Below are 16,716 nucleotides of genomic sequence, written 5' to 3'. Positions count from 1 at the left end.
CACCCGTTTCGGAGGAGTATGCAGACTAACATTGTGACACGAGAATTTTATATATAAGACTAGCGGTCCGCCCCGGCTTCGCCCGTGGTACATATGAAAAATAGATGTTGGCCGATTCTCAGACTTACCCGATATGCACAGAAAATTTCATGAGAATCGGTCCACCCGTTTCGGAGGAGTATGCAGACTAACATTGTGACACGAGAATTTTATATATAAGATTATAAAATTTGCATGCTGTTTTTTAATGACGGCTAAACATGTTGTACCTACTATAAATAAAAATGTAACATCTAAAAATACCATGTTTAACGTAAATAAAGAATTATGAATTATGAATTTTACGAAACGAAACGTAACGAAAACTCGTATTCAGTGTTGTTCAGTCATTGCATAGAATATTTTTGAACGCACTAAGAACAACGAAAGAATGTTCTACGCCTGTTTACACAAAAAGAATTTGACATAGTGGGGTTAGAATGAGCATTCGCTCGTTTGATGTAAATGCACCCTAATCATAAACTTCCATTCAAAATCATTATGTTAATATTTAGTTAAAACAGAGAGGATGTTATCATATTTATAAAGTATTAACATCAAGATTTATTTATATTTCTTGAAATCTGCTTCGTGATGATGAAAGATTCTAATACCAGTAGTATATACCTATAGTAAATAGTTATAGTAGTATCAATAATTGAAATGATTGCATCAGTAATTTTATATAACTTCAAACAATCGCAATCGCATGTGAATTTATATGTATGTTTTTTGAAGTGAAAACTTCTTTAGCGGCGTTGGGTATAAAATCTTAAACTCGCGTCAGGACACGTGGCCTGATCGAAAAAGCATAAGACGGGTTTTTTTTTTAAAGTGAAACTTTTATTACATCGTCTCAAACTTTTTGGTCTGTGTAGCGCATGTAGCGTGACGGTCGGCTGCTGAGTAGGTATAAAGCAGTGTTCGGAACCGTTCGAACAGTTTCACTTTTACCGTGGTGTCATAAAACAACACAACATTTTTTATTTTTTTTTAGCCCTTATATTCCATGCGTAAGACGGATACAATTTCAAAATATCAAACATGCTGAACGTTAATAATCAAGTTTTCACTTCTGCCGGCACTCCCGGAGTGCAACCCGTCTTTTTGAAGTGAAACTTCTTTATCGGGGTTGCAAAAAAATTTTGTGTAACATTTTTTCGTTACGCGCCATCTTGTTTTTATCCCTACCACGCGTGATTGACGTATTTCTGTAAAGTTGCATATACAGGGTGTCCCACTTTTGGTATACTAAGCTCAAAGGAGGTTATAGTTTTGCATACGCTGAGTACGTAAAAAATACTTATAAAATTCCAGACGCATTTATTTTTCGGATAGATGAATTCTTAAAACTCTATGTGTACACCCCTAACAAGCAACACGCCCAAATTTGCCACCCGCATGTGAGATATCGTTTAAGATTATGTTTTCGCTGCGCGAAGCTAGAGAAGAAAACATGGATTTTCAGGAAAAATTTAGCAAAAAAATTTTGACGTAATTTTGTTGTTTAAGTATTTTTTACGTGATCAGTGTATGCAAAACTACAAGTCCCTTCGCGCTTAGTATACCAATAGTGGGACACCCTGTATAGTACCTAAATTTTTTTTTGAAAAATAAGGTCATAAAGAAGTTTCACTTCTTACGTGTGTACACTAGTACACGCACACATTTTTTTTTCTCATTATACTGTACCTACTTTGTTTTTATATAATCTGTTTTTAGAAGCGTATTTTTGGTTAATAATAAATAAATATAAACTTGTTACTACATAATATAATATTGGCATCCTGTAATTATCAGGGGTGACTGAAAAACAGCGCTGTTATGGATAGCAAGCTGACACGCAGCCTTATGCTTTTTGTACATATAACCAATAAAAAAAGCTTTAGGTGTATTCAAATTACACCCGGATGGAACGAAGTTTTAGAGAGAGATAGATAGAGCAACACGCGCACGCCACACTGCTTACAACTATAGCAAAAAGTGTCGTTACAACTTTTCGTCTTAATTTTTTCCGTCTAGCCCCCTTTCGCAACGCGATGAGGAACTTCGTTCCAACAATATGTACTGTGTAATCTAATGTAATGCGATAATATGGGAAACAATAATCGATATTTTTATTATTATTTTGTTTTTATTTCACAAATTGCCTATGAGTAAAAGATATGGATAGATATCGGAAAGCGGCACGTCGAAATGTGGCCAATCAGCCACATTTTACTTCAATTAAAAATGAATACCAAGTATATTGTATACTAGCTTCCACCCACGACTTTGTACGTGCATCCGTTTTTCCCCGTTCCCGCAAGAATTTCGGGAAATCCTTTCTTAGCGGATGCCTACGTCCTAACATCTACCTGCATGCCTACAGATATAGAAATTGGCTAGTATAAATTGTTTTATTAGCCTTTTTATATTTTTATACTTTTACTTACATGAATATTAATTGTATATTGTGATAAATTGAAATTGAATATAGCATACTGCATAAAGCTTTTTAAGGCCTTTGCAATTTGGTCATAGAAAAATCAATAAAACGATTAAATGTACACAATTTCTCAAACAATAGTTCAAATTTCCAAACATATGCTTTATTCAATAAACATGGCTTATGCAATGAATCGAATGAAAAACCTTATAGTAGTAATAGGTACTACAAAATGTAAGAAAATGGCTGTATGGAGAGCACTATTTGTGGCTGTTTCTTTATTAAAATTGATGCGATGTGGTAAGTATTTATCTACCTATAACGTAATCCTAGTAATATTTTTCATTACAAATGTTTTTAAAAATTAAACCAAAGATAATTTGAAGACGTCATAACCAGACATAATAATAGATAAGTATATCTAGAAAACACTTCTTAAATTGATTTGAATAATATTTTTGGCAATGATAATAATTTATAATCTATAAATTGGATGAATGTTTATTTTGGTTGAACCCGATTGTAAATCTTTTTGCCTACATAGCCAGGCTTAAGAAAATAATGACATGATTAAAAAGAGCAACTATGGAGTTTCTTGCCGGTTCTTCTCCGTAGATCATATTATGTAATGACGTTTCAAAAGTGCTTCTAGAAGGAGTCTAATTGAATAAATAAATGTTTGAATTTGCGTTTAATAATATTAAGTATTAACCCATCGAGCCCCAAGCGGCCCGATCGGTCCCAGACACAATAGATTTTCGATTGTCTGTGGTTCCGGGGCCTGAGTTAACAAAATACTTACCTACTATAAAATCATTGCGTAATATAAACAAACGTAAAATTCGAGTATTTTGCACCTAATTACTCAGGGGTTAATTACCAAAAAGGCAATTAATAAAACCAATTCCTTTGAAGCTTACACAACATCGAAGACGGAAATGGAATGCGAATTCCCGCCAAAAATGGAGGAAGATCTCACCCACATTAGACGGAAGCGTCTGACCACTGAAATGGGGCTCGTTTGTCTGGAAGATTACCCTTACACTGTTTCTATAAGGTAATTAAGACATGGATGATGGAAGAGTACGAAAATTTACATAATATTTTTGTTTTAGATTGAGTGAAAACTTCTTTAGCGGCGTTGAGCACTTTTTCTGTAATGGGTATAAAATCTTAAACTCGCGTCAGGACACGTGACCCTGATCGAAAAAGCGTAAGACGGATACCATTCCAAAATATCAAACATGCTCAACGTTAATAATCAAGTTTTCACTTCTGCCGGCACTCCCGGAGTGCAAACCAATTTCTATCGAAATTTAATAAATTTCTAATAACTGCACTATGATAAGTGATGAGATATAACCGCAATCTATACTAATAAACTGGTTTCGCATTCTGTACGTAGATAAAACACCTTAATATCTTATCAGTATCGATAAGGTCAGTATTAGTCGGACGCTAGTGGACACCATGTCGATTTTTCTGTGTCCACTAAGATATTTTACTCGAATATTCATTCTAATCCTCATTATATACGCTATTACTTTATTCTATACTTACCACAATCGCTTGAACGATATTCGAGCCAACAGAAAGGACATATCCTACCTCAATCACAAGGAATTAAAGTACATTTTACAATGGACCAGGCGTTTTAGTGCACCGTTCGATTACATGGGAGAAGGTAATTCTGCTTTCGTCAAGTACAACTGCAAATATCGCAACTGTTTCGTAACAGATGACAAGAATTATTTCCTAAACCAAAGTGATTTCGATGCGATAGCATTTAATGGAAGAGATGTGAACATGTGGGCTTTTCAGCTGCCAAAAGATCGATCGCCTAAACAGAAGTATATCTTTGGAGCCATGGAATCCCCTGACTTCTTCCCAGCTTGCAACGACTACCTAGACGGCTACTTCAATCGGACATGGACATATAAATTGGATTCCGATTTCCAGTGGGGTTATATTAGCATTTACGATGTGAAAGGCAATCTAGTTGGCCCAGCGATTGACATGAAATGGGTTGAAAATATGGACCCTGTAGATGATGAATTAAGGTTAAAATTGAGTAAGAAAAGAAAAGCGGTTGCGTGGTTTGTGTCGCATTGTTCAACGAAACGTCATAGAGAAGATTATGTAGAAGAATTTACCCTAGAGCTGAGTGAATTTGGCTGGACAGTGGATATATATGGTAGGTGTGGAACGCTTCGTTGTCCGTTGAGTGAATCGAACTCATGCTTCAAGATGATTGAAGACGACTATCATTTCTATTTGTCTTTCGAGAATTCGTTTGCGGAGGATTATGTTACTGAAAAATTATTGACAGCGTTAAATAACTATGCAGTTCCTGTAGTGTATGGAGGAGCAGATTATTCACGGCAAGTAATAAATTAAAATATTTATCAACACATACATAAGTACCTATAGAAATCTTTTCGAATACATTGAACATTGTTTATCAATTCTATTGATATAACTAGGTTATTTTTAACTTCGTTTCGAACATTTAGAGAAATATCTATACATATAATAAAATCGTAGGAAAGTCAAAACTGTACATTGAATATTTTTTTAAAAGAATACATAATCCATGATCTATAATCGATATAGAAGCCAAAAATATAGTTTTTAGAATTTTTGTCTGTTTGTCTGTTTGTCTGTTTGTCTGTATGTTTGTCCGAGCTAATCTCGAAAAGTACTGCATAGATTGACTTCAAATTTTGCATGAATATTACTAACAGGTCGTGTGAGGTTTTTTTAAACATATTATCATGCTATCACCTCCGGGGGAGGAGCTGTGAACCTTTACTTTTCTTACGTATTCCGTGAACTACGACAGCGTACAATCTAAAGACTCATGTTTAAATGTTGTTTTTGAGTAAGCCATGCTATTATCTAGCTTTACACTATAAAAACTACGTCATTTACGTTATTTGGGCAGAGAAACTGTTTAATGAATCTTAGTACTATAAAGACAAATTTGATTCAGCGCCATCTATGAGATTTCGTAAAAATCAAATCAATTTACATGTTAACACTACTGAACACAATGTTAAAAATTAATAATTTAAATATAATTATGTTATTTATTTATTTAACTCTTTAACCCATAATAAATCTTCCCTTCCCTATAAGGTGCGCTTATATAATTCGTGTGAATATACTACATTTTTAAAAGTGAGGGTAGATGTATATTATACCATTACAGTTAATCTAATATTGATTGTGTTCATTGGTTACATTTTTAAAAATCTTCGTGTTTTAATAATTCGATCACGAGGCGGGACTCTAATACAAAAAGGTTAGTTCGTTGATAATTATTATTCCTTCATCATTTACATGTTGTTAGTAAAAATATACTTTGACTGTTAATACTTTTGTTCAGTATTTATCTGTATGATTATTGCTTGGTAATTAATATATTTTCATGTCGTATACCTAATTATAAACATAAGTGTGATGTGAAACTAGCTGGATTTATTTTTACACACTCACAGTCTTATATTTTGTGTTAATGTTAAAATAGTATTAATAGTGTAAATCATAATATTTTTTCAAAGTTAAAAATATTTCCTTTTTTCTGATGGTGTTGCCATCGAATTAAACCGCGCTGACGTTTCGTTCACAAAAAGTCATGTTATTAGGACCGAATATGTAGCCGCCTCAACTTACGGAAACGAGAGTAACCTGCGTTGTCTGTTAGTTATTATATAGTCGAATTTAACGTTACATGGAAATTGGAATCTAAATATATGTATACCTACTTATATTAAATCTGTAGAGGTCAATTCTGCACATGAAATATATTTCCTAAATAACTATCACGAGGTGATTAGAGATCGACATCGACGTCAAAAATGTTTGTCCGTCTGTCTGTCTGTATAACCGTTATAGAAACAAAAACTACTCGACGGATTTAAACGAAACTTGGTACAATTATTTTTCATATTCGTGAGCAGAGCAGCAACTCCATTTTTAAGCTTTCGTCGCGTGTGCGTTCTTAATGCGTGTATCTTAATGGTTAAAGCTACACAGAAATCAAGTATGAAAGAAATGTTCTCCATATTATATAAAAAATATCTCCCGACATCATAAATGTCTATCTTTTATGGTTGAGCTTAGGAGTTCAAAGCTTTCTGATTATATTTGTCTACTAGCTGTCCCCGCGACTTCGTTCGCGTGGAATAGTGACTATGGGACCTATGACCATGGGCTCAGGGTGGGGCAACAATAAAAAATCACTTTTATTTTCATGCTCCCACTCCCGCGCCCACTCGCACTCCCACGCCATATGCCACGTTCAGTCCCAATCCCACGCCCACGCCCACTCCCCTTCACAATTAGTACCTACCAGATCAAAGCCAGGGTAAGCGCCCCACCCAGCCCCACCGTGGCTACGCCCATGCTGAATTACTACTTAACACACAATTATTGAGTAAATACGTACAACCATACTGTACTGTTGTACTACCATAAATAATTAAAAGAATTGTTATTAAAATTTCTTACTAAACTGAGCTAAAAAACTTACGTACCAAATTATTAAAGAAAATCAAGAAATGAAATGCCTAACCTATACCAAATAGTTACTACATATTGTAATTAAAAATTATGATTAGTATATAATATCGAAAATCAAAAAAGAAATGCCTAACTAATTCTACGTAAAATTTCTTTTAAATTATGTCATATTATTTTTTAGGAACCAGGGGGGGGGAGAGGAGCAAATTCTATATCCTTCCTTTCTTAAACGGATGTTTTTAATAATCTATGGTGTAGCCAGTAGCCACTGATCAGCTTAATCGATACTCAGTTTTTATCAAATCCAGAAACAAATCCAAATTAGATCTTTCCTGTCTCACGCACGTAACTAAAGGCTGAAGAGAGAGAGAGCACGTAACTAAACCGTTTAGACGAAGAAAAGTGTATAGAAAAAGAAATAAATAATTTCATAAACTTCCCGACGATCTTTAAAAATAAATTATAACTTTCATTTTTTTCATTCCCACTTTTACCCCTATGTAGGTATAATAAGTGGATGAACCAATTTTGATACACTTTATCTAAGAACCAGCGTCGGAAAATATTCTGCCTAACAAAAAAAACCGCATCTAATTCGGTTTACCTGTTAGCCAGCTACGGTGCCATAGACAGACACACACACACACACAGAAATACATAGCGGTCAAACACATAACACCAGTCTTTTTGCGTCGGGGGTTAAAAATATAATACGACATAATTTAAAGGACATTTTATGTGGAAAATTTACCTATAAGTACACCAGGGTAGATAATTTTTTAAACAAAAAAAAATCGCAGTAGGATGAAACCCATTAGAAAAGGATATGATAAAAATGTAAGGAAAAATAAATTACGGTCAATCGGAGTTCGGGAAGTGGGAGGGGGGGAGCTTTTAAGAGAAAAAAATGGTTTCTCTCGATTTCTCGATAATAATAACACCTGCTAATTTTTTTCTACATATTTTAATTGTACAGACATCACTTTTCCACAATTTTATTATATGTATTGATGATGATGATTGAGATTATAACACTCTTAGTCCGTTTTAATTTTTATTCACCCGCATCAGTGCCACCTAAAAAATCTTTATATATCGAAATTCGAGCAAAGTTAAGAAAATGAGAAATAAGAGTTCTCAAGGATCGTTAGAGATAAGAGGCTTACTATTGACCGAAAACAACATGTGTTATGCCGAACCTGAAACCGCTTCACAACGAGAATTGCGGCTCACAGCTGACCGCGAACGGCATGTACTATCCTGTGAGACCGAAACCTTCACTGAGGGTATATATAACGTCTCACAGCTGATCGCAAATGGCATATTGTACTATCCCGTGAGACCGAAACCCTCACTGAGAGGGAATTACGTCTCACAGCTGATCACGATCGTCATATTTTATCTCGAGAATTCTGAAACTTTTACTCAATAATCAATATGAAGACCGTTTGACAAATAATAGGGTGCACCATAATATTATTCGATCTCTCGAAGATGAACATGAGCATAAGCAATGACTAGAGTAGGGACGCGAATATTACCATTATTTGAGACAGGAACGATTAACACGTTGACTGCGGCACAGATATATCTGTACTTTCCATTACTGCGTTACGGGTAGTTTTAAACCTTGTCCTATACCAGACATTGTGGCGGCACGAGGCATATTAAGCCCCACCGCCCGTAGGAGATCAAAATCCTTTTTTTGGCGCCAAATAAGACAAAGTGTGCGGCTTTTGTAGTGATTATTATTAACAATGAGTTCATTAACCTAAATCTAGCGTCGCCCGTGGTTAGATTAGTTAGTTTAGATTCTATGGGTAAAATAAAATGTGGGATCTGATGTACCCCATACCGCACTGAACGATAGCAGTTTTTCATATAATTTAGTGATGGGAAAAGAAATATCGACTTTATTTAATTGTATTTATTTATCAAACTTATGGATGTTTTTCATTAAAACAGGCCAAGCAATAATATTTTTTCAGATTTCAGATTTTAGAGTTTCACCACCCGGTTTTTCTTCATCTTCCTCCTTGATTAACTTTTTTCGGCAACGTTTCAACATAATCGGCAGCAGTCGTAATTCGTCGCGTGCTCAGTCTCGGATGTGTTGCACAACACTAACCGCGTGAAGCTAGCTTAGGGTGCGGTACGAGGTTCGCGGGGTACGAGGTTTTCGCAACCTCGTTCCGCACTGTGTTAGAATTTTTATTAGTTCAGTGCGGCACGAGGTCTAAGAAACCCGGTATTAAGGTCGGTATACCATTGAACTAGGAATCAATAGCACATCTCAGATATATAGATATCACTTTCCTACACTGAACCAGATGGAAGTTATGCCTCCCGCACGACAGAGAAGTTTAAGTTTTTTCCTACCGCTATAACGACGAGACACGGACAGGGTGTTTCAAGCCCTGTTTCGCAGCGAACGTGTTAATAAGTTTGTTTAATGAAAGATTAAGAATTGAAACTATTGGTCTCTTTAAACGGACGAATAGCGAGAGGCCCGTCTTATTGCAAACAGATTTCGACATAGTCTTAATGACTTAGAGGTAAACATAGAAGATCAATCTACAAATTCGGTGGTGTGGTCCGACAAAATAATATAAAAGTGGGTTTGCTTATAACCTCACAATTGATTACAGATCATCTTCTGTATAGGCGATATTAACGTAGTATGTTCTTTTTGTAATGCTTTAAAGTGGAGTAAGGAGTCGGCTTTCGTTTGAAGATACGCCGGAACCTTTGAAATCACTACTTTTAAGTTTTAGAGGAACATGTGCAATCTAAACAGTTCTTAGACAATATTAGCTCTTATAGTATTGCGTTTTAAATGATCCTTTGGTGCTCAACAATTATTAGATGCTCCTTTCATTCTTACTTTTAAGATACAAGGTCAAGTTTATCATTTGATAGGATCCCTTTTGCCTGAAGGCCAACCTAAGTTTCTTTAAATATATTTTGTATTCGACTACGACGAATAATCGAATACAAGAAATCAATATTTCTCGAATTTAAAACTAACCTCATTTCACAATTTTAGAACATGTTAATTCATCAGGTTAATCCGTATATATGCGTTTTAAATCGACATTAGAAGCTTTTCCTCAAGATGGTGATATTAATATAAAATTGGTATAAATGCCGATAGACGGAAGTCTATCAGCACTCAGGAATTCCCTGAGCGTGTTATAACGCCCAGGCCGCAGTATTACAATTTTTCCTACAGTAGGGCGACGAATGTATTTTCGCATAGCAACGGAGGGGAACTCGTGGGGGGTAAAGTGACGCGGGCCACGTACCACAAACATGTTTAGTTTGTGGTACCGAGCGCGAAAGAAAGTCATCGTGTTTTTAGTAAAGTTACAATGTAAACTAACGTAATTTATTACTTAGGTACATATTCTATAATGGTGCGCTCAAACTGTTAATCTACATTTAATTTAGATTATTATTTTAATTACTAAGAAATGTAGAATTTAAATCACATTCATTCATGTTTTCCTCAGATATTCGATGTCTATGATTTTCGATGATTTTAAGATTTTCTTATCAGAGTATTCAATTTTAATGTAGTTAAATTTTATAAGAGACAATTAAGAACATTCAAAAATAAAGTGTCACGTATTTTTTTTAAACGACGAATGACGAAAAACGACCGAATCGTGGACGAAGTCGCGGGCAACAGCTAGTGTAATAATAATTCTGCACTATCTTAATGAATGAACTTTAAGTTTTGTTATGATCTAGGGCCAATAAAATGATACCCAAACTGCATTTACATAACCTTTTAGTTTTAACGTGATCGTGACTCATTGGAGATCGTTCTTTCAGATTATTCATCTGATAACTAAAACGAAATATTCTGACAATTTTAAGCCGCAGAATTTATCACAGATATTTAAACAAGCTCAAAATTCAAGATAAATCTATGAGCAAGCCTCAAAACTTTCTTACTGTGGCACCCTTTATGATTACGTTTATGCTAATCATGACTTATCTAATTTCAGATTTCTACCAGCAGGGAGTTACCTAGATGCAATAGAACTAGGTCCAAAAAGATTAGCAGAAACTATCTTCGATATTATGGGCAACAAAACTCGCTACTACGAGTTCTTTCGATGGCGTAACCACTATGTTTATAGAGATGCTGATCATCTCAACGCGTGTAGACTGTGTGAAATGATGAATAGGAATTTGGAAGAAAAAAGTGTATGGAAGTATTTCAGGACATGGTGGAATGGTGTAAGATACGAAGAGAACTGTTTATGAAAATGTTACCTACTTATTTAATTTGTTCTAAGCGTTATTTTGAAGTGAAACTTTAGGCGCGTTGAGAGTAAAATTTCAAGGCTGCGTTATGGCAATATCGTCACGTCATGGAGTAAGGCCGAAGGTGACGATTTTGGTACCTTTGAATCTTGCCATAGAAGTTTCACTTCTGACGCGTGACACACACGCTCTTTTTTATTTATTTGTAGTCGTTGTTATTATAAGTAACAAGAAGTAGATAAGTTATTAGCACTGTGAGTGTAGCTAATTAGTCACATTTTACATGAGCTAATTTAGCTCACAATGGTTGAATCATGCTATCTTAAACCGGCTACTCACGTACCTGCATCGGGGGCAATTTTGATATTGAACCTTTATTTGGCTCCTTAATAAAAATGTGATGGCAAGCAGGGACAATATTGCCCCTGCGGCAGGCACGTGAGTATCCGGCCTTACTTTGACGTCTAATTGTGTCACGTGTGTGTGCCGATTTTACTTGCTCTGTGGTGTGCCGTTTTTGAAGATAAAAATATGTTCTGTTTATGTCTACATAGACCGGGAGATACTGACACAAAATTTCGAGTCATTTGTAACAGGATGGCGGTTCTACAGGGGTCTTAGTACGCAATGACAAAAAGAAAAACGATGGCGTGAACGCTGGTACCGGCGGCTTAGTCGCGTGGGCGTTAGTCGAACTCGTCGGAAAATAGCGAAAGTCAAACGATTTGTAACAGTATGGCACTTATTTTTCCTGTAAGTTTGAGGATCAACAAATATAAATACAAAATTTCAAAGATCTATGTGTTGGAAATCTTCACTTATATAAATTAATAATAAATTAAGTTTTCAAGTATGACAGCACTTTTTCCCCCTACTAGAAGTATGGCAAATATAATAATGGTCACATTTTATCAAATACTCTCCAAAAATCCAAATGCAATACTGGTACAAAAAGTTTGGCGAAATAAAAATTTTTTGCAGATTTTCGGCGGTATGGCGACCATTTGGAATCGTCCGAAAAGTATGGCATGGCGATTTTCGTAAATGGCTGCACGACGATAGTTACCTGTGCAAAAGTTAGCCTGGTACAAATGGTTGAATGATTGTTTTATTTAAATCAACACATTCGCATCGGTATGGCGGGCTGTAAGTCACACCGGAAAAGTATGGCATGACACTACCGCCTACTACTTTTTTATGGGCTATCGGTAAATTCTAAAATTTTTGTGTTACAAATCGTTTGACTTTCGCTATTTTTCCGACGAGTTCGACAAACGCCCACGCGACTAAGCCACCGGTACCAGCGTTCACACCATCATTTTTCTTTTTGTCATTGCGTACTAAGACCCCTGTAGAACCGCCATCCTTGTTACAAATGACTCGAAATTTTGTGTCAGTATCTCCCGGTCTAACACCTTTTCTACTTATAATATTATCACAGTATTACAATAATATTTCATATTATTGTGATGTTAGTTTTAAGTTTTGTGATTAAATAATTAAACCTCTCAAATAACTATTTCTATTTAGTTATAAGCTTATTTTAAGTAGTCAAGATCTTAGATAATATTATTATTTAATTTTTCCTACTTATCTAGCGACTTGTGTTTTATTCAATTACTTTAATAATTAAAATATATAGTACTTAGTTACTTACCTATTAAAATTTTATAGATAAATCTTTCATATTTTGTCAGTATGCCGCCCATCACCATACATACACTTTTTGTACCTAGTTATCTAGGTATGTAAATTTTTTCAATTATATTTAACAATATATTATAGTTAATAATAAATAACAATGTACCTTTTTGTGATAAAATATGCCCATAATAGGAACTATACTAATTAGTAATGAATTATTTGTATTATCTATTCTTTTTTTTAAATCTTTTTGATGCGCCCTCGCTTTTTACCAATGTCTTACATGTCCTTTATTTTTATGGTTGCCTGGAAGAGATTGCTTTTAAGCAATAAGGCCGCCTATTGTACACTTTCCAATTTTATGTATTCTCTTATTTTAAATTCCTGTTATATGTACAATAAAGTGTCATAATAAATAAATAAATAAATATACATCCATTTTTTGTGTGAATAAATATCTGTTTCGATTTATTGTTTTAATTGTTATGGAACTTGGAAATAAAATTCGTAGTAAAATTAAGAAACTAGTATTTTATTTTGAAATTGTACCTATGCCTTTATCAGGCTTACAAAAAAGGTGAGGTTCCCCATCCGGCAGTTCTTTTTTCTTTCCCAAATTAACTCGAAAATTGAAATTAAATTAATGGAATAGTGCATTATGCAAGTTTAAAAAAATACAGAGAAAACCAGTATTTATGAACTGGCTAAACAATTATTGTTTGTTTTTATTACATTGCAGGTTACACGGTAAACATTGGTGCGGGGGCGCCATAGTCGGCAAGCAATGGGTGCTGACCGCAGCACAATGTTTCGATTAGTGAGTTATTTATATTCTGAAAAGACTGAGAAACATATTTTTCATAAGTGGTAAAACTGGGATAAAAAATTGTTAAATAATTCGGGTGGGTTAGATATTAAAAACAAACAAATACAAAACATCCAAAGTAAGTTAAAATAGTTTTTCATTCAAAAATTATTATCTCTTGAAATAATATCGAAAAATTTAGTTTCTAGGTACTTACAACAAACATTTTTTTATTAAAAATTAAGACTAATATTTTTATACTTTTTTGTGTCTACGAGCTTTTTTTTTTCCTCTAAAGTATTTCGTACCTACTTAATTCAGTGTATCAAAAGAAGAAGTGTCCGTACGCATGGGGTCCGTTTTCCGCGACTTCGGCGGTCGAATCCTGGCGGTCACGGACATCAGACGGCACCCGGATTATAGGACCGATCAGTACTATCCTGAACATAACCTGGCTATGATCAAGGTATATTCATTATCTTAGATTACAAAATAAAAGATTATTATTTTAATAATTATAGTGTGCTGCGTATGGTTAACAATTACTATTTAAAAAAAATGTATGCGTGTCACGAGTATGGCGTAACGCAAAAATGTCACGCTTACGGCGTAACGCAAAAATGTCACGCGTACGGCGTAACGCAAAAATGTTACACTAAATTTTTGTCTAACCCCGATAAAGAAGATTCACTTCAATTATGGAGATACAAATCCATGTATAGTACCTACAGCAAACTTTTAACAATTATTATTAGCGGGTACTAACTTTGCATTTAAACCTATCTGATAACACAATTTTCTTCACGTTGAATAAGCTATTAATTATAAGAGGATCTCTGTAAATTTTGAACAAAATAAAAAATTTAAATTATTTCGTATGCAATTCTCTGCCAGTAGTAGGTAGTCTCTCAACAGTAACTAATGTCTCGTTAAAATTTTAATCTGATTTCTAAATTATTTCAGATGAATATCCCAATAATGTTAAGTAGCAGAGTACAAGTTGTATCGGTAGCAAGTACTGGGTCAGATCTTCCATCCCTCTTCGGCGAAACAATAGTTACTGGCTTTGGATCTGTGGTAAGTTATAAACGATTTGGAAAATTCTAGATTTAGTCTGCGGATATACAATGGACCACTGAATAATAAGTTTAAGTAACAATTAATGGTGAAGTCAAAAAGTAGAAAATTAATAGGGAAAAAATGTAATAGAAATACGTAAGGTTATTACCTTTAGATTTATTAATCTAAACGATTTTTATAATCGAACAAGTCTCAGAGGTATAGGTATATAAACATTGAAAACTGTGTTCACGGAGCGGCAACGTCGCGTCAGTCGCTCGTCGTGCATTCATTTTGCGGCAAAGTCCCATCAGCAGCTCGTCTGAATGCATTCGTGGCGTGGCAACGTCACATAAGCCGCTCGTCGTGCGTTCCAAGTGCAGCAACGTCGCATAAGCCGCTCGTCGTGCATTCATCTTGCGGCAAAGTCGCGTCATGCGCTCTTCATGCGTTTCTCGCGCGGCAACGTCGCGTATTACAAAGAAACTGTTTTGAATGTTTTTACGCAAAACTCAAGCATTCGTCTTGCAATTATCAATTAAAATAAAAATGAAACTGTGTGCATGGCATGCATATTACCACTACTGAAGTATGTATATGTAGTAGTACTGTATTAGGTACGTGGATAATCCTTTTCAAAATCGCTATTTTTTATACAAATTTCTTACCTTTGACAGGTAACAGGACAGATTCGGGAAGGCGAGAACCAGGAGCTACGACGCATGATTGTAAAGGAGATGGCGCGGGGTGAATGCAGGAAAGTGTACGGGAATGATTATAGACTGCAGCACGACCACATGTGTTTGCAGAGCGTGATGAAGGGGGTCGCTTTGTGTGCGGTGCGTTTGTTTAGAAGAAAACTTTTGTTAGCGATAGTCACGACCATAATTATTACATTTACTTATTTACAATACATAGTGGCAAAATATATAAAGAATTTATAGGTATTTAATGATCGATTGTTAAGTGACAAAATTAATATACATAGTAATAACAGTGTGAAATTCAGTTGCAAATTGAATTCACGTAACTAGATTAAATCTGTTCTTTACCAAAAAGCAAATCCAGTTTACTTTTAAAATCTTCAAATTCAAATAACGTTCTTTTTGCGTGTTTTTTTTTTTCTCCAGGGTGACACAGGAGACCCAGCCGTCCATTTCAGCGGCCTCAACCGAGCGGGCACGTTACACGGTATTGCTCTATTCTCTGGTACCGAAGAGTGCGCATTGAAATCCAAACCAGGAGTTTATGCTAAGGTTAGTAAAGTTAGTTAAGTACACTACAGTACTTTGTTATACTTTGCAAGGGTTCTACATATAGTGAAAGAGTAAAACGGGACCTAACCTTTTATTTTTATCAAAAAGCAAAACATTTGCCTGCTTTTAATTCTTATAAATAGAGCGTGTACCTAGAAATTAAGTGTACATACAAACAATATGATTAATTAATATTGAAGAGAAATAATATTCTTCTTATTTTTTCAGGTTTCCTACAGTAAAGCATGGATCGACAAAATACTTAATAATCAAGATATTAATGAAAGTGCAGATAGCGGTGATAATGTTATTCCAGTTGATATTTAATTGTGTTAAAAAAATAAATCATGTTTCATAAAATAATTGCATTACACATTTGTTTTATTAACTACTTAATTCACCTTTCCTATACTTATTACCGGGTTTGCGTATTTTTGGTAAAGTGAATGACTAGCGCTTAGGACTAGCGTAAGTTTCAAAATATGTACAATAAAATCAGTCAAATTCAACCTCGAATTCAACGCTGTGACCGCGCTACTTTTTGAACATTATCACCGTTAACACCTTGGTTAACACTAAGGTTAACACAGACATTTTCATCATTGAATATTATTTATAGTTAAAAGGGTTGCCATTAAAAATTAACTAATTAATTAAGTTGCCTAGACTTAATTCTTTTTTAATAT

At 34.7% G+C, this 16,716-nt stretch overlaps 2 protein-coding genes and 1 long non-coding RNA gene across 3 annotated transcripts in view; 2 read left to right on the top strand and 1 right to left on the bottom strand.

Moving 5' to 3' along the window:
- The window catches only part of LOC149477156 (uncharacterized), a 145,457-nt gene extending 143,822 nt beyond the window's left edge, over window positions 1–1,635 (bottom strand). Inside the window, exon 1 of the long non-coding RNA XR_016317612.1 lies at window positions 1,496–1,635. This is a non-coding gene — a long non-coding RNA (uncharacterized LOC149477156). The remainder of the gene's footprint in view (window positions 1–1,495) is intronic.
- Window positions 1,636–2,709: 1,074 nt separating this feature from the next.
- LOC149477154 (uncharacterized) lies at window positions 2,710–16,357 on the top strand. The gene is made up of 8 exons (XM_089710625.1): window positions 2,710–2,767; window positions 3,383–3,524; window positions 13,650–13,727; window positions 14,037–14,181; window positions 14,679–14,792; window positions 15,452–15,613; window positions 15,905–16,030; window positions 16,259–16,357. Exons 1-8 carry the CDS (start codon window positions 2,710–2,712, stop codon window positions 16,355–16,357), a joined length of 924 nt encoding a protein of 307 aa, XP_089566751.1.
- On the top strand, window positions 3,938–11,266 carry LOC149477155 (lewis-type alpha-(1,3)-fucosyltransferase-like). Its single transcript, XM_089710535.1, has 2 exons — window positions 3,938–4,848; window positions 11,005–11,266. Exons 1-2 carry the CDS (start codon window positions 3,938–3,940, stop codon window positions 11,264–11,266), a joined length of 1,173 nt encoding a protein of 390 aa, XP_089566661.1.
- Window positions 16,358–16,716: the final 359 nt, after the last annotated feature.

Source organism: Colias philodice, chromosome 25, assembly GCF_061535455.1.
Source record: "Colias philodice isolate Cphi_HAF_F1 chromosome 25, ilColPhil1 Martin Lab GWU primary, whole genome shotgun sequence".
In the NCBI taxonomy this organism is placed as follows: domain Eukaryota; kingdom Metazoa; phylum Arthropoda; class Insecta; order Lepidoptera; family Pieridae; genus Colias; species Colias philodice.
This window is presented reverse-complemented; position numbering and strand designations above follow the sequence as displayed.